The sequence below is a fragment of the Oncorhynchus mykiss genome, chromosome 9 (genome assembly GCF_013265735.2).
Source record: "Oncorhynchus mykiss isolate Arlee chromosome 9, USDA_OmykA_1.1, whole genome shotgun sequence".
NCBI classification, from domain to species: Eukaryota; Metazoa; Chordata; class Actinopteri; order Salmoniformes; family Salmonidae; genus Oncorhynchus; species Oncorhynchus mykiss.
Window position 1 is genome coordinate 42,853,531 of NC_048573.1, and position 18,496 is coordinate 42,872,026.

The following is an 18,496-nucleotide window of genomic DNA, read 5'->3' on the forward strand; positions in this document are numbered from 1 at the left end:
AAAGCCATATTGCATGTGTGGTGATAATTGTGTTGTTTGCCCTACAACCTGTTAGTTTATATTCCTTAATACATTTAACCACACCTTTGTTTTATCACAAAACCGGAGAGCAACATCTGTCCTTTGAAGTCCACAAAGCATATTGCATGTAACAAACAGTTCAAGCAAGTTAAGGTTTCCGACATTTTCAGACTACTGAACAACTATTGATTTAGAACCATGGAGAATTACCGCAAGTCTCAAAGAAAACCGGAGCTGCCTCTACTATTCCAGCACCACATCAATTTCAATATTTCATCGTCATCAAATCACCTATGCTTTGTCTAATATAGTTACAACTAAAATATACCAACAGTTTAGGAAAAGGGAAAGGGGGATACCTAGTCAGTTGTATAACTGAATGCATTCAACTGAAATGTGCCTTCCGCATTTAACCCAACCCCTCTGAATCAGTCCAATTAACGTAAGCTAAATATGATGTGGCTGTCCATGGAACTGATTTCTGTGTTTGTGTGTGTGCCTGTGCGTGTGTGAAAGTAGGAAAAACTTGACTCACCCTACTTGTAGAGAAACACCAATGCCATCCTCCTCTTTTCCATGTTGCTGAAATGGTCTATGACTCTGTCATACAGTACACACTTTTAGTTTTTGTTGTCCTAGGCTACCTGGCTAAAATGCCTGCTCTCTAGCCTAACTTCCTTTCATGGGCAATGATGAGCCAGCTAGTTAAAATTAGCCAACATTTAGCTTCATATTGAACTTCCATCCTCTCAGGCCAGGGGCACAATTTATGAATTTATGGTTGTATCAGAATCGCTATTATAATCATTGGCTAGTACAACTAATTAAATAAAGTCCTTTGACACTCTTCCCTGGACACTTTGTTCTGGTGCACCAGGACCATTCACAGTTGATCTCACTCAGTTTAGCTCAACGCTGATTGGCTATTATTTTTTTAATCAAGAGAGGCCAAATGCTCATTGGCTTCTTTTGCATTCAACGCTATAGACGGCAACAATGTCATACTCTTTTTGACCAGACAGCATCAGATAGATGGGCTACGCATACAGAGACAGAGGGGCGCTGTTTCGCTTGCTCGGATGCCTTTCTTCCCTTGGCATACATGAATACACACCACTGGGGTAGTTTATTTTAATGACTCTCTTCCACTACCTTTCCACCTCTTTCCTTAGGTCTGTGTTTAAGGGCTCAGCCGTGTGTGTGTACTCTATGTCCGACATTCGCAATGTCTTCAATGGCCCCTTCTCACACAAACATGGACACAACTACCAGTGGACCCCCTACACTGGAAAGATCCCCTACCCTCGCCCTGGAACGGTACGTACACTCAGGACCAATAAACAAACAAATTATGGGTAGCTTTGAAGTTGCTATTGATCATAGAGTCAAATCTAGATCAACAAGTAATCAAAAGAAACAATGTGTCAAACTGTCAGTATCTTGGTGTGGTCAAAATCCCATAATTCCCATGATCCAACACACAAGAACATGTTGAGCTACATGCTACGTATTCATTGATGTACATGCTACGTATTCATTGATGTACACCGTAGCAAAACACCGTCGCAAAACATTGTGCAATGGAAAAGGAAACATGCAGTTTTGATTGGCCAAGTCCAGATACAGTAGTTCTTCCCTGTTTCAGATGGTTTTCTTATTTTTGGTGCCACTAAACATGATCCAGTTCAACCAGAGCTATCTGTCCTTTTCGTCTTAGTGTCCAGGAGGAACGTTCACCCCGGGCCTCCGCTCCACCAAGGAGTTTTCGGATGAGGCAGTGAACTTTGTGAGGGCACACCCCCTCATGTACCACCCTGTCTACACAATACACAAGCGCCCTCTGGTGGTCCGAACTGGGGTGGACTACCGATTCACCTCCATCGTGGTGGACCTGGTGGATGCTGTGGACGGGAGGTATGAGGTGCTCTTCCTAGGCACAGGTGAGTCATGCTAGCTAGCAGCTGTAACTATTATCCACCTATACCCAGAGATGACTTGCACTAGAGGTTGATTACTGTTCGATGACGTTGACTAGTACCTTAAATCTACTGACATGGAACTGCCATGATTTAGGTCATGCAATAAGACTGAAAAAGATATGAAACAAAAAAAAGAAACGTCCTCTCACTGTCGACTGAGCTTATTTCCAGCAAACTTAACATGTGTAAATATTTGTATGAACATATTAAGATTCAACAACAGACATAAACTGAACAAGTTCCACAGACATGTGACTAACAGAAATTGAATAATGTGTCCCTGAACAAAAGGGGTGTCAAAATCAAAAGTAACAGACTTGCAGGAAATCACGCACAGAACGAGCAGTATGGCTGGTGGCATTGTCATGCTGGAGGGTCATGTCAGAATGAGCCTGCAGGAAGGGTACCACATGAAGGAGGAGGTTGTCTTCCCTGTAATGCACAGCGTTGAGATTGCCTGCAATGACAACAAGCTCAGTTTGATGATGCTGTGACACACCGCCCCAGACCATGACGGACCCTCACCCTCCAAATTGATCCCGCTCCAGAGTACAGGCCTCGGTGTAACGCTTATTCCTTCAACGATAAACGCAAATCCGGCCATCACCCCTGGTGAGACAAAACATGCACCTGTGGTCAAGTGGTCTGCCACTGCGAGGACTATCAGCTGTCCGTCCTGTCTCCCTGTAGCGCTTTCTTAGGCGTCTCACAGTACAGACATTGCAATTTATTGCCCTGGCCACATCTGCAGTCCTCATGTCTCCTTGCAGCATGCCTAAGGCACTTTCAAATGTATTCTGATATCTGGGTCACTATATGGGCAACCAATTCCTATTTTAAATATATATGCCCCTAACACAGATACTCCTGATTTCATGTCGAAAATGATAACCCTGTTCAATGAGCATTGTATTTCCTTTGGAGTGCTGGCTGGAGATTTTAAGTGTACCCTCAACTCAACTCTGGACAAATCATCTCAAGTGCCCACCACAAACCCTAGATCGGTAAAGATGTTGAACTCTCTTACTAAAGAGAAGGCCACACTAAGAGGCCATCTAATTGCATATGCTTCCTCTAAGACAAAAGCAATGGAAGCACACAGGTTAGATCTTGAGATGGGAGCTGGAACGCTGCACTGATTGACAATAAATTTCACATGCTGTTGTGCAAATGGAATAGACAACAGGTGGAAATTATAGGCAATTAGCAAGACACCCCCAATAAAGTGGTTCTGGTGCAGGTGGTGACCACAGACCACTTCTCAGTTCCTATGCTTCCTGGCTGATGTTTTGATCACTTTTGAATGCTGGCGGTGCTTTCACTCTAGTGGTAGCATGAGACGGAGTCTACAATCCACACAAGTGGCTCAGGTTGTGCAGCTCATCCAGGATGGCACATCAATGCGAGCTGTGGCAAGAATGTTTGCTGTGTCTGTCAGCGTAGTGTCCAGAGCATGGAGGCGCTACCAGGAGACAGGCCAGTACATCAGGAGACGTGGAGGAGGCCGTAGGAGGGCAACAACCCAGCAGCAGGACCGCTACCTCCGCCTTTGTGCAAGGAGGAGCACTGCCAGAGCCCTGTAAAATGACCTCCAGCAGGCCACAAATGTGCATGTGTCTGCTCAAACGGTCAGAAACAGACTCCATGAGGGTGGTATGAGGGCCCGACGTCCACAGGTGGGGGTTGTGCTTATACAGCCCAACTCCGTGCAGGACGTTTGGCATTTGCCAGAGAACACCAAGATTGGCAAATTCGCCACTGGCTCTTCACAGATGAAAGCAGGTTCACACTGAGCACATGTGACAGACGTGACAGAGTCTGGAGACGCCGTGGTGAACGTTCTGCTGCCTGCAACATCCTCCAGCATGACCGGTTTGGCGGTGGGTCAGTCATGGTGTGGGGTGGCATTTCTTTGGGGGGCCGCACAGCCCTCCATGTGCTCGCCAGAGGTAGCCTGACTGCCATTAGGTACCGAGATGAGATCCTCAGACCCCTTGTGAGACCATATGCTGGTGCGGTTGGCCCTGGATTCCTCCTAATGCAAGACAATGCTAGACCTCATGTGGCTGGAGTGTGTCAGCAGTTCCTGCAAGAGGAAGGCATTGATGCTATGGACCGGCCCGCCTGTTCCCCAGACCTAAATCCAATTGGGACATCATGTCTCGCTCCATCCACCATCCACCATTGCACCACAGACTGTCCAGGAGTTGGCGGATGCTTTAGTCCAGATCTGGGAGGAGTTCCCTCAGAAGACCATCCGCCACCTCATCAGGAGCATGCCCAGGCGTTGTAGGGAGGTCATACAGGCACGTGGACGCCACACACACTACTGAGCCTCATTTTGACTTGTTTTAAGGACATTACATCAAAGTTGGATCAGCCTGTAGTGTGGTTTTCCACTTTAATTTTGAGTGTCACTCCAAATCCAGACCTCCATGGGTTGATAAATTTGATTTCCATTGATAATTTTTGTGTGATTTTGTTGTCAGCACATTCAACTATGTAAAGAAAAAAGTATTTAATAAGAATATTTCATTCATTCAGATCTAGGATGTGTTATTTTAGTGTTCCCTTTATTTTTGTTGAGCAGTGTACATAAACAATCCCCAGACAGCGCCTCCTGGAGTCAACTTAAAGCAGCCAAACCCAAACTAAACTTGGACTATACTCGGGAGAGTATAGTCACTATACAGAAATACCATGAGTATAGCAATAGGCCTAGCAAATTGCTTGCTTACCAATTAAAAAAAGAGCAGTAAGAGCGTACAATCATGGCCATCCGAACAGCAAATGAAAAGGTCACATATCCAAATCAGATACATTTAACTTTTCATTATTTTTACTGCTAATTATACTTCTGAGAGAACATACAGAGGCAAAACTCCATTCCTTCCTCATCAGCCACCTTGTGGAAGGGACTTTGTGGATCTGAGACTCTTTCCCCTGTTGCCTCCATCATCCTCCAAATCCCACCAACATCAGCCGCCTCAGAGCGCAACTGGTCCTTGTTTGGGAACACACACACCAAAACACGCAACAGGCTGACCAATAAAAGGGTTGAAAAATTGGTGGCCATCAGGGCATTTTTTTGTTGCTTTTTGAGCCTGACAGCGAGCTGTCCTCATCAAGGTTGGAAAGTGACAGTGAGGATGAGGCCTCAGAGTCTGATGTTCAAGAGGTGGACATTGGGAAGGTCCAGGAAGAAAACATGGAAGCCTGAGAGGAAGACAACCAAAGCTTTAGTTTCTAGACTATCATTTTACAGATGTATGTTGAAAACATTTTCGAGAGATGCGATGGATCTTTGGGGATCATTCAATATTCCCTTTCTTTTGTTGTTCAGTAAAGTCCTCCCATGTGAAAAGTCAACTAATTTAATTAAAGTTGAATTCGTAACTAAATTGTTTTTTACATTTCTATTGGAAGGTTTGAATCATTTGCAATTATGTCTCCATATATGGTAAATATATCCAATGCAAAAAATATCTATATTTAAATGGTATTAATATTTTATTTGCATATATTTCCGTTAATTCCCATATATTCCCGTTAATTCAGACGGAAAGTTTCCACCTCTAAATATTCCCCAAAATGTGCAACCCTATGACCCCAGGTTTGATAGACTCTGGTCTTCACTACTCAACTATATTTCAAATTGGACTTCCATTGTATTTCAATGGGGTGATTAGGGAAATTAGTGTATATACATGTTGTGTAAGGTGCTGTAAAAACTCCTAATTTGCTCCTTGTCTCAGCTAAAGCTGGAAACAACTAACATGATCACAGATAGTCCTGCTGCAAATCGGTTTGTTTTCTTTTATATTTTATTTTATTATTTATGTCTGCCACATCTGTGAATGTGGAATGTGTTTTGTTTGTTGATTGAAAACCAAGAGAAGGTAACTAACTGTAAATTTGAATAAGACAAACACATTTGGGATCATTAACCTCTAGAAAAAAATCCCTAACCGTACATTTTGTAAAAGAAATTGGACAAAATAAAAATCAGTGTACTATCAAAAAGCTACGATTAACAGGTCCCGGTCCTCATCATAAAGGCTAAAATATATTATAAATACGTACCGCAATAATGCTGTAAGTAGGAGAAGATACGCGTCTTTCAAATGATTTGCCATGGATATAAATAAAGTCTTCCACACGTCATCTTGGTTAACAATTTGAAAAATGGAGAGGAAGCGAAAGTCCTGTATGGCAATACTTTGAGAGGTGAAAGGAGAAGGTGATGAAATACAAACGTTGCAAGGTGGAATTGAGCTACAACGGCAGTGCAGGTGCATTGCTGAAAGAGTGTGATAATGGATGGAGTAAGCAAATCACATCGTTGATTAGAGAAATGATCGCTGTTGATGTCCAGCCATTGTTAATGGTAGAGGATGTCGGCTTCAATACCCCAATGGCATATCTAGAACCAGACTACAAGATGCCATGTCGAAGAACCGTGATGGCCCTGGTGGAGAGCTCTCGAACACCATACGTAGCATTAACAACAGATTGTTGGACATTTATGATCACGCTCTCATACATCACTGAAACGAGCCATCACATTGATTATAAGTGGGACATGAAGTACGTACTGACAACGGAGAACCTAAAATGGCATTAATACCATCGTTGCTGAGTGGGTGGGGGAGTGCAGTAAAAGTGAACGCTGTCTGGCTGGGTTTCCAGTAGTAACCACTGCCACAATGTAAAAAAATGACTATCTTAAAATAAAAATGTTTTTGGTCTTAATTTAAGGTTCGGGTTAGGCATAGGGTTAGCAGTGTGGTTAGGGTTAATATCACATATTAAAAAGAGAAATGTAGAAATAGGCGGACTTTGTGGCTGTGATAACTAGTGACGACCTGTATGTAGCCAGGGCTGCTGTAGATTGAACTGCATTGCCCCCTAGCGGTCACACGCAGAACCATATCTAGATTATGAATTTACGCCATTTTATGATATTTTATTTAACGTTAAACGATAAAAAAACAAACATTTTTTTTGTGATTTTTACATTTCACACATACCTTCTCTAAATATGTTTCTATAATATTTAGTCTATCTGTGGTACTATGTACGCTATGAACTGCTCTCCCCTCTTTTGTAGATCGTGGGACAGTCCAAAAGGTGATAGTACTTCCTAAAGACACTAGCACAACAGAAGAACTCACATTAGAGGAAGTGGAAATGTTCAGGGTAATGACGATCATTACTATTTCATGTAAATCACTGTCTAGTATGAATTAATACAAGAAGGGAGATGGGACAAGCCAAAAGCTTAATTCTGCAGTATTATCTTCTCCTAATCCCTATTTGTTGTTATTTTTTGCAGACTCCAGCTCCTATTAAGACTATGAAGTTATCATCAAAAAGGGTACGTTTCATCAATTATCACTTGTTCATCTATGATTACTGCTGTTGTTGTGTTGCTGTTGTTTGTATGTCTCTGATAGTCCTTCCTCTTCCCTTCTGACCCACAGCAACAGCTGTATGTGTCGTCAGAGAGGGGGCTTACCCAGTTGTCCCTGCACAGGTGTAGCGTCTATGGGAAGGCCTGTTCAGACTGCTGCCTGGCCAGAGACCCTTACTGTGCCTGGGACGGGGAGACATGTGCCACCTTTAGCCCCTCCACCAAGAGGTGAGGCACCTTAGCATCAACATAATAGAGTTCCTTCAGAAAGTATTCATACCCCTTGACTTATTCCACATTTTGTTATGTTACGGCCTGAATTCAAAATTGATTAAATGTTTTTTCTCACCCGTCTACACACAGTGAAAACAACATGTTTTTAGACATTTTTGCTAATTTATTGAAAATGAAATACAGAAATATTCAATTTACATAAGTATTCACAGCCCTGAGTCAATACTTTGTAGAAGCACCTTTGGCAGCGATTACAGCTTTGAGTCATCTGTATCAGCTTTGCACATGGATTTGGGGATTTTCTCGCATTCGTCCTTGCAGATTTTCTCAAGCTCTGTTAAGTTAGATTTGGGAGCGGCGGTGAACAGTAATCTTCAAGTCTTTCCATAGATTTTCAATGGGATTCAAGTCTGGTCTTTGGCTGGGCAGCTCAAGGACTTTCACATCCTTAATCTGAAGCCATTCCAGGGTTGCTTTTGCTGAATGCTTGGGGTCATTGCCCTGTTGGATAGTAAATCTTTGCCCCAGTCTAAGGTTGTTTGCACTCTGAAGCAGGTTCTCATCAAGGATTGGCCTTTATTTGGTTCTGTTCATTGTTCCCTCTATCCTTACCAGTCTCCCAGGCCCTGCCGCTGAAATGCATCCCCCATAGCATCATGCTGCCACCACCATGCTTCACGGTAGGGATGGTATTAGATGGGTGATGGGTTTTCTCCAGACATCGCTTTGCATTCAGGCCAAAAAGTTCAAATGTTGTCTCATCAGACCACTGAATCTTTTGTCTTATGCTCTGTCTTTCACTTGCCTTTTTGCAAACTCCAGGCATGCTGTCATGTGCCTTTGTCTCGAGAGTTGCTTCCGTTTGGCCGCTCTCCCATAAAGCCCAGATTAGTAAAGTGCTATAGAGACAGTTGTCCAACTCGTCCCAAACCATCTCAATTGGTTTGAGGTTGGGTGATTGTGGAGACCAGGTCATCTGCTGCAGCAATCCATCACTCTCCTTCTTGGTCAAATAGCCCTTACACAGCCTGTTAGGTATGTTTTGGGTCATTGTCCTGTTGAAAAACAAATGATAGTTCCACTAAGCACAAACCAGATGGGATGGCGTATTGCTGCAGAATGCTGTGGTAGCCATGCTGGTTAAGTGTGCCTTGAATTTTTTTTAAATCACTAACCGTGTCATCAGCAAAGCACACCCACACCATCACACCTCCTCCTCAATGCTTCACGGTGGGAACCACACATGCAGAGATAATCCGTTCACCTACTCTGCATCTCCCAAAGACACGGCGGTTGGAACCAAAAATCTAAAATTTGGACTCATCAGACCAAAGGACAAATTTCCATTGCTCGTGTTTCTTGGCCCAAGCAAGTCTGTTTCTTATTGGTGTCCTTTAGTAGTGGTTTCTTTGCAACACTTTGACCATGAAGGCCTGATTTACGCAGTCTCCTCTGAACAGTTGATGTTGAGATGTGTCCTCTGGTCTGATGAAACAAACAACCATCGTTATGTTTGGAGGAAAAAGGGGGAGGCTTGCAAGCCAAAGAACACCATCCCAACCTTGAAGCACGAGGTGGCAGCATCTTGAGGAAGGCAAATGATTTGGATATATTGAAGCAACATCTCAAGACATCAGTCAGGAAGTTAAAGCTTGGTCGCAAATGGGTCTTCCAAATGGACAATGACTCCAAGCATACTTCCAAAGTTGTGGTAAAATGGCTTAAGGACAACAAAGTCAAGGTATTGGAGTGGCCATCACAAAGCCCTGACCTCAATCCTATAGAAAATGTATGGGCAGAACTGAAAAGGTGTGTGCGAGCAAGGAGGCCTACAAACCTGACTCAGTTACACCAGCTCAGTCTGGAGGAATGGGCCAACATTCACCCAACTTATTGTGGAAGCTTGTGGAAGGCTACTCAAAATGTTTTACCCAAGTTAAACAATTTAAAGGCAACGCTACCAAATACTAATTGAGTGTATGTAAACTTCTGACCCACTGGGACTGTGATGAAAGAAATAAAAGCTGAAATAAATTATTCTCTCTACTATTATTCTGACATTTCACATTGTTAAAATAAAGTGGTGATCCTAACTGACCTAAGACAGGGAATTTTTACTAGGATTAAATGTCAGGAATTGTGAAAAACTAAGTTTAAATGTATTTAGCTAAGCTGTATGTAAACGTACGACTTCAACTGTACATGCTTCTCTGGTCTGATATGTTAATACTTAACCTATCATTTTTTACAGTTCTTCAAAAGAGGCGGTTCGTGAGGCTGACACGCTCTCTGACCTCACTCAAGGGGGTGGTGACTACTTACTTATCAAAGTTATAGGAACAATTTCCTCTTATAATTTCTAAGATCATATCCCTCTCTTAACAAAAACACTAATACATTTTCATATTTCATACACAATGTAGAGGATGGAAACTTTGTACATGTTGTGTATATACTTTTCATGTTACAGTATTTCCTTTTATATAATTTTTAATGACATCACAAAATAACAACCAAAATGACATTATTATTCTTTAGATCGCCTTTGACCATTCCCCAAGTTCTATGTTAGAAATGTTGTTCCAGTATTCACTTTAGAGTGTGTTAAGAGTTTCGTCTAGAAAATGTCTGTGAAACAAAGGCACATTCCTGTGTGAATTTAGAGAGGGAGACAACTGAATATTCTAATCCTTGATTTATAACAGGGTGTGAACTGTCAACCTCCCACCAGCTCCCAGCTCCCATCTCCCCCCTCTGTGGGTGAGAGAGGGTCTGGCTGAAGTTATTTATTGCCAAGCTGATCTGACCTATTTGGATCCTCACAGGACAGTCATGACATTAGTTTAGCTGAAGTAATTCCATCCAAACTGCTTACCGGGTTTCAGGCATAAGTCAAAGTTGTGATAATTGTTACTTGTTCACAGGCGAAGCAGAAGACAGGATATTAAGCATGGAAACCCCTTGCGGCAGTGCAGAGGGTTCAATGCAAAAGGTACGTGATTCTGGCCAAAGCACTGAACAATATCTCCCTTACATCTTATATAGAGTGTGCATCTGAAAGCCTGGTCTGGCAAATAGATTTTTGTAAAAGGAGTGTAATTTTTTTCTGCATACAATGGTCTCGCAACACATTCTCACGAAGGAGTTAACCACTGTTAATGAGTCAAAAGGCCTTTTATTCAGACTATGCCATAATCTATACTTCACTTTATTTCTCTGATTCTGTCTCCTCCAGTGGAGAAGCGTCTCAGGGAAACGGTGCAGTTTGGGGTGAAGGGGAGCAGTACGTTCCTGGAGTGCCAACCTAGATCTCCACAAGCGACAGTCAAATGGCTCTACCAGACACCAGACGGCAGGAGGAAAGTGGTAAAACAAGGCCTAACGGACCGTTTAGTTAACTTTTGTATGATGGCTGTAGATAATGTTGTCTTTTCCTTTTCACTCACGCTGATGTTCCTTATCCCTTCTCTCCCCTTCCCCCAGCTGAGCCGAGACGGAGAGGTGCTGAAGACAGCTCATGGCATCTTGCTCAAGTCTCTGAGCCACGCTGACAGGGGGCTGTACCACTGCTTGGCCACTGAGAATAACTTCAAGCACACGGTGGTCCGCGTGGCCCTCCGCATCCTGGACCGGGAGATAGTGGAGGCCCTCACCTCCCTGGATGCCCCGCTGGAGGACCAGAACCTCCATCACCACCACCCACCGCCCCCGCCTCAAACTCTGCCACTGCAGTTCTCCTCCCAGCCGGAGATCCGCCTCATCAACCAGTACTGTCAGTCCTACTGGCAGCAGTTCAACCCCAACCTTCCCACAAAACGCACCAACAGGAAGCATGTCAAGAGCCAGCCAGAGCCAGCCCCAGGGGGCCCTATCCCCTCCTAGACTCCTTCTCTCCCCTCTCCTTCACTGGTGCCCGGGCCAGGTCCTGGAGGGTCACAGTGGCCCTCCACACTGCAGAGTCACTCACTCATGTTGTGATGTTGATGTTGTTATGTGTATTGTTCATCCCATTCCCATTCAGGGTTAGTCTCCATGGGCCCAATTCTGACTTTAGATCAGTGCACATAGCTATGTGCTTTCTTATAAATCCTCTATTGATGTCATTGAGAGTTGAGGTCAAATTGGAGTTACACGCACAGAGGGTTTGGTCCTAAAAATCTTCCGTTTATTTAGCAAATGAACTGCCCTATTCAGTCCAAATTAGTAACTAGTAACCTGAATATAATCCCTGATCCTATAAACCTGGGTATTATCAATGGGATTGCTACTTATGTTATAGTATGTCTCACTCAGTATAAGCAGTTTTAGAAACTGCAGAGGATTGTTAGTGTACACAAGAGTTGTCTAGCAAGCACCATGGTAGTTAGGCGATAGGGAGACCCTATCATATGAATCATTGTAAAACCATACTTTTACAATCCATTTGTTCCCCTGAATCCAACATTTTCAAAAATCTGTGTTTCAAACATTCATTTGAACTAATTGATGAAAAATTGGCAATTTTTGTATTATATTATGTGTATTGTGTTTCCATTCGAAATATTGTAACAGTAGAATCCTGCCGATGTCAAATCAGGAAGAATATGGCTCAGTTTTTTATCCGCCATTTATTAAGATTCTGATATAACAACGAGGTGATCAATTTGAGCAAATTTACATTGTTTTGATTGTGTTTTTAAAATGACGTATTACAGAAAATGTGGATAATCAGAAACTCCTGCTTAATTTGACCAAACGTATTTGTTAGCAGGAAGAAACTGACCAAATGAGTCTCTACTTCTTTTTATTTGTTGTACTCTTTGGGTTTATGCATATATATATATATATATGTTTTTTTCCCAATACAACATTTACTGGATACAAAACCATTAGCGTCAGCTAAAAAGCTATCCAAGTCTCCGACCTTGTGCTTCTTTCTGCTCAGCACTTCAACAGTGTGTTAGGCAGAGACAATATTTTGGACCAAACTGTTCCATTCTCCAGCCAAGACTATAGAGGGATTAAAAAAATGTACATGTAAATAGAGCAAGTTTGGTTTGGAACGATTCATTCAGAAAAAGAGATTCATTAGCTGTTGATTATTGCAGTGAGAAAAGAAATGGAGACAGTACAGGAGTTTGCTATTGCATTGCTTCAAAATGACAATACAGATTACCTCTTCTATGGGAGCTACATTACTTTTACACAGCCTGACACCTGATATGAACCTGATCCAACAACAGAAACTGGACTGGAAGGCTCTTTGAAGTTTGACTATATGACATGGCCACACTGTATTTCTTGTCCTCTAGAGATGAGACATGATTATAATACTCGCTAGCACTCACCTGGCACTTATCAACAATGTTGCTTAGAGCTCCTTTTGCCTGATTCATAAACTGTGGTCATCTTTCGACCTTATGTCATGTACTACGTGTGTACAGTGCGTTCATATGGACTTTTAGATCTCACAGAGATCTATGCTAGGTTTGGACTTTTCATGAATCCATTGCACTCCCTCTCACCCATGCCATGAAACATATTTTGAGACTGTAGATATTCTTGTTCTGCACTTTGGTGGTGGGGGTGTGAGGGCTGGGATGGGGAAGGGGATATTATAATTATCATGTGATTTACAGGACCAGTATTAACAGAAAGAGGATTTGAGGAAAAAGAGGTAGACCTTTTTGGAAACTAAAAGTAGAACGATTAGAATAAATACATTGTTATGGACAGGAACGCTCTAACAGATTACTCAACTCTGAAGCCAAAGAATACTCTTATTTGAATGAAAATGTGTTCTATTTAACATATTTTGCACTATATTCACATTGTGGCTTCACGTGGCTTCTTTGCCTTTTCTTAGCTATAGAGTTTGAATCCAGAAATGTCTACCTCTCGTTTTTGGAATATAATATGTACCAAAACAAAAATCACTCAAACAAAACAAAGTAACACTCGATACCATATTCCTTCTAGAGCAGGTAAAAATGTTTATGTGAGCTGATTCATGATGCCACAAGAGTGACATGAGTAAAGAGTGACATGGTCTAGGGCACTGCATCGCAGCGCTAGCTGTGCCACCAGAGACTCTGGGTTTGCGCCCAGGCTCTGTCGCAGCCGGTCGTGACCGGGAGGTCCGTGGTCTGACGCACAATTGGCCTAGCGTCGTCCGGGTTAGGGAGGATATGGCCGGTAGGGATATCCTTGTCTCATCGCGCACCAGCGACTCCTGTAGCGGGCGGGCGCAGTGCGCGCTAACCAAGGTAGCCAGGTGCACGGTGTTTCCTCCGATACATTGGTGCGGCTGGGTTCCGGGTTGGAGGCGCGCTGTGTTAAGAAGCAGTGCGGCTTGGTTGGGTTGTGTTTCAGAAGATGCATGGCTTTTGACCTTTGTCTCTCCCGAGCCCGTACGAGAGTTGTAGCGATGAGACAAGATAGTAATTACTAACAATTGGATACCACGAAATTGGGGAGAAAAGGGGGTAACATTTTAATTTAATTCAATTAAAATATAGCTGCTAGCAGCCATGGTGGGGGTCAAGTAATGGCCCAACAGCGCCACCATGTGGCCAAACATAACCACTCTACAGGTTAGCTATACTTACGCCCCTGATTGGAAATTCCATGACTCTGAGTCAAACACATCGAGAGATATGCAGTTCCTTATTCATTCATATCATATCCCTTATTCCACATTTTTCAACCACTCCACAAATTTCTTGTTAACAAAGTATAGTTTTGGCAAGTCAGTTAGGACATCTAATTTGTGCATGACACAAGTCATTTTTCCAACAATTGTTTAGACAGATTATTTCACTTATAATTCACTGTATCACAATTCCAGTGGGTCATACACTAAGTTGACTGTGCCTTTAAACAGCTTGGAAAATTCCAGATAATGTCATTGCTTTAGAAGCTTCTGATAGGCTAATTGACATAATTTGAGTCAATTGGAGGTTTTCCTTTGGATGTATTTCAAGGCTTAACTTCAAACTCAGTGCCTCTTTGCTTGACATCATGAGAAAATCAAACGAAATCAGCCAACACCTCAGAAAAAAATTTGTAGACTTCTACAAGTCTGCTTCATCCATGGGAGCAATTTCCAAATGCCTGAAGGTACCACGTTCATCTGTACAAACAATAGTACGCAAGTATAAACACCACGGAACCACGCAGCCGTCATACCGCTCAGGAAGTAGAAGCTTTCTGTCTCCTAGAGATTAACGTACTTTGGTGCGAAAAGTGCAAATCAATCCCAGAACAACAGCAAAGGACCTTGTGAAGATGCTGGAGGAAATAGGTACAAAAGTATCTATATCCACATTAAAACGAGTCCTATATCGACATAACCTGAATGGCCACTCAGCAAGGAAGAAGCCACTGCTCTAAAACAGCCATAAAAAAAGCCAGACTACGGTTTGCAACTACACATAGGGATAAAGATCGTACTTTTTAGAGACGTCCTCTGCTCTGATGAAACAAAAATAGGACTGTTTGGCCATAATGACCATCGTTATGTTTGGAGGAAAAACGGGATGCTTGCAAGCCGAAGAGCACCGTCCCAACTGTGAAGCACTGGAGTGGCAGCTTCATGTTGTGGGGGTGCTTTGCTGCAGAAGGGACTGGTGCACTTCACAAAATAGATGGCATCGTGAGGGAGGAAAATTATGTGGCTATATTGAAGCAGCATCTCATGACATCAGACAGGAAGTTAAAGCTTGGTTGCAAATGGATCTTCCAAATAGACAATGATCCCAATCATATTTCCAAAGTTGTGGCAAAATGGCTTAAGGACAACAAAGTCAAGGTATTGGAGTGGCCATCACAAAGCCCTGACCTCAATCCTATAGAAATGTTGTGGGCAGAACTGAAAAAGTGTGTGCGAGCAAGGAGGCCTACAAACCTGACTCAGTTACACCAGCTCTGTCAGGAGGAATGGGCCAAAATTCACCCAACTTATTGTGGGAAGCTTGTGGAAGGCTCCCGAAATGTTTGACCCAAGTTAAACAATTTAAAGGCAACGCTACCAAATACTGATTGTGTGTATGTAAACTTCTGACCCACTGGGAATGTGATGAAAGAAATAAAAGCTGAAATAAATCATTCTCTACAATTATTCTGACATTTCACATTCTTAAAATAAAGTGGTGATCCTAACTGACCTAAGACAGGGAATTTTTACTCTGATTAAATGTCATGAATTGTGAAAAACTGAGTTTAAATGTCCCTCAGGAACATTCACTGTCTTGGTAAGCAACTCCATTGTAGATTTGGCTTTCTGTTTTATGTTATTGTCCTGATAAAAGGTGAATTCATCTCCCAGTGTCTGGTGAAAGCAGACTAAGCAGACCAAGTTTTCCTCAAGGATTTTGCCTGTGCTTAGTTCCATTTCTTTTTTATCCTGAAAAACTCCACAGTCCATAATGATTACAAGCATACCATTAACATGATGCAACCACCACTATACTTGAAAATAAGTGGTACTCAGTAATCAGCTGTATTGGATTTTCCCCAAACATACATAACACTTTGTATTCAGGACAAAAAGTTAATTGCTTTGCCACATTGTTTGCAGTATTACTTTAATGCCTTGTTGCAAACAGGATGCATGCTTTGGAATATTTTTCCTTTACACTCGAACAGGCATTCGCAGGAGAAAAAGACAGGGATTTCTCGGAAGAAGATCGGGGTGCCTTGTGAGGATCAGGCGATGGACGAGTGGTTAATCTGCCTTTGTGCATTGACCAATAGTATAGATGGAAATCACTGGATAATAAATTGGACAAACTTAAAGCACATATATCCTATAATATACACCATAATTTGCAAATAAATTCATAAAAAATCCTACGAAGTGATTTTCTGGATTGTTTTTCTCATTTTGTCTGTCATAGTTGAAGTGTACCTATGATGAAAATTACAGGCCTCTCTCATCTTTTTAAGTGGGAGAACTTGCACAATTGGGGGCTGACTAAATACTTTTTTGCCCCACTGTATGTATATTTGTAAACAACAGCTGGTGCACGATATCTAAGGAAGTCTGAAGGTTTTGCTCGCCTTTGGTAGAGTATCTCATGATAAGCTGTAAACCACACTATCTAACTAGAGAGATTTTGTCTGTATTTTTCGTAGCTGTCTACATACCACCACAAACCGATGCTAGCACTAAGACTGCACTCAATGAGCTGTATGCCGCCATAAGCAAACAGGAAAATGCTCATCCAGAGGTGGTGCTCCTAGTGGCCAGGAATTGTAATGCAGGGAAACTGAAATCCGTTTTACGTCATTTCTATCAGCATGTTAAATGTGCAACCATAGGGATAAAAAACTAGACCACCTTTACACCACACACAGAGATGCGTACAAAGCTCTCCCTCGCCCCCCATTTGGCAAATCTGACCATAATTCTATCCTGATTCCTGCTGACAAGCAAAAATGTAAGCAGGAAGCACCAGTGACTCAGTCAATAAAAAAGTGGTCAGATGAAGCAAATGCTAAGCTACAGGACTGTTTTGCTAGCACAGACTAGAATATGTTCCGGGATGGCATTGAGGAGTACACCACAAGAGAAAAGAGATGATTGTGGACTACAGGAAAAGGAGAACCGAGCACGCCCCCATTCTCATCGACGGGGCTGTAGTGGAGCAGGTTGAGAGCTTCAAGTTCCTTGTCATCCACATCATCAACAAACTAACATGGTCCAAGCACACCAAGACCTATTCCCCCTCAGGAGACTGAAAAGATTTGGCATGGGTCTTCAAATCCTCAAAAGGTTCTACAGCTGCACCATCGAGAGCATCCTGATGGGTTGCATCACTGCCTGGTATGGGAACTGCTCGGCCTCTGATCGTAAGGCACTACAGAGGGTAGTGCGTACGGCCCAGTACATCACCAGGGCCAAGCTTCCTGCCATCCAGGACCTCTATACCAGGCGGTGTCAGAGGAAGGCCCTAAAATTGTCAAAGACTCCAGCCACCCTAGTCAGACTGTTCGCTCTGCTACCGCACGGCAGGTGGTACCAGAGCGCCATGTCTAGGTCCAAGAGGCTTCGAAACAGCTTCTACCCCCAAGCCATAAGTCTCCTGAACAGTTAATCAAATGGCTACCCCAGACTATTTGCATTGCCCCCCTCTGCCCGTTTTTTTACGCTGCTGCTACTCTCTGTTATCTATGCATAGTCACTTTAATAACTACCTACATGTACATATTACCTCAATTACCTCGACTAACCGGTGCCCCAGCACATTGACAGGTACATTGACATTGACAGGTACCCCCTGCTATTGTTATTTTACTGCTGCTCTTTAATTATTTGTTACTTTTTTTGTGTATTTTTCTTAAAACTGCATTGTTTTAAAGGCTTGTAAGTAAGCATTTCACTGTAAGGTCTACCTACACCTGTTGTATCCGGCGTATGTGACAAATACAATTGATTTGAACTAATAACTGTGAGAAAAGGTAGTCATTCAAAAATCATGTTAAGCACTATTAATGCACACAGAGTGAGTCCGTGCAACTTATGATGTGACTGGTGAAGCAAATATTTACTCCTGAACTTATTTAGGCTTGCCATAATAAAGGGGTTGAATACTTATTGACTCAAGACATTTCAGCTTTTCATTTTTTATTCATTTGTAAAAATTCAGAAAAATATAATTCCACTTTGACATTATGGAGTATTGTGTGGAGGCCAGTAACAACAATGTTTTATTTAATCCATTTTAAATTCAGGTTGTAACACAACAAAATGTGAAAAGGCACTGTAAATATGTGCCACTATTATCTAGTGTGAATGATGTCACTCATGTTCTTTATGAGGAATCAATATAATTTAGCTCCTCACTTCCTTTCTGCCTAGTTCTAAACG

At 42.4% G+C, this 18,496-nt stretch overlaps 1 protein-coding gene across 4 annotated transcripts in view; it reads left to right on the forward strand.

The window, feature by feature from the left end:
- LOC110532144 (semaphorin-3F) overlaps window positions 1–13,772 on the forward strand; it is a 114,027-nt gene extending 100,255 nt beyond the window's left edge. For 3 of the 4 annotated variants that reach the window (XM_021615788.2, XM_036988058.1, XM_036988061.1), the window contains exons 11-18: window positions 1,194–1,338; window positions 1,739–1,961; window positions 7,111–7,199; window positions 7,336–7,377; window positions 7,484–7,641; window positions 10,572–10,639; window positions 10,883–11,013; window positions 11,131–13,772. In XM_021615788.2, the coding sequence (XP_021471463.2) occupies window positions 1,194–1,338; window positions 1,739–1,961; window positions 7,111–7,199; window positions 7,336–7,377; window positions 7,484–7,641; window positions 10,572–10,639; window positions 10,883–11,013; window positions 11,131–11,529 (1,255 nt within the window). In that variant the 3' untranslated portion in view covers window positions 11,530–13,772. The remainder of the gene's footprint in view (window positions 1–1,193; window positions 1,339–1,738; window positions 1,962–7,110; window positions 7,200–7,335; window positions 7,378–7,483; window positions 7,642–10,571; window positions 10,640–10,882; window positions 11,014–11,130) is intronic. The other variant, XM_036988059.1, reaches the window with a different exon arrangement.
- Window positions 13,773–18,496: the final 4,724 nt, after the last annotated feature.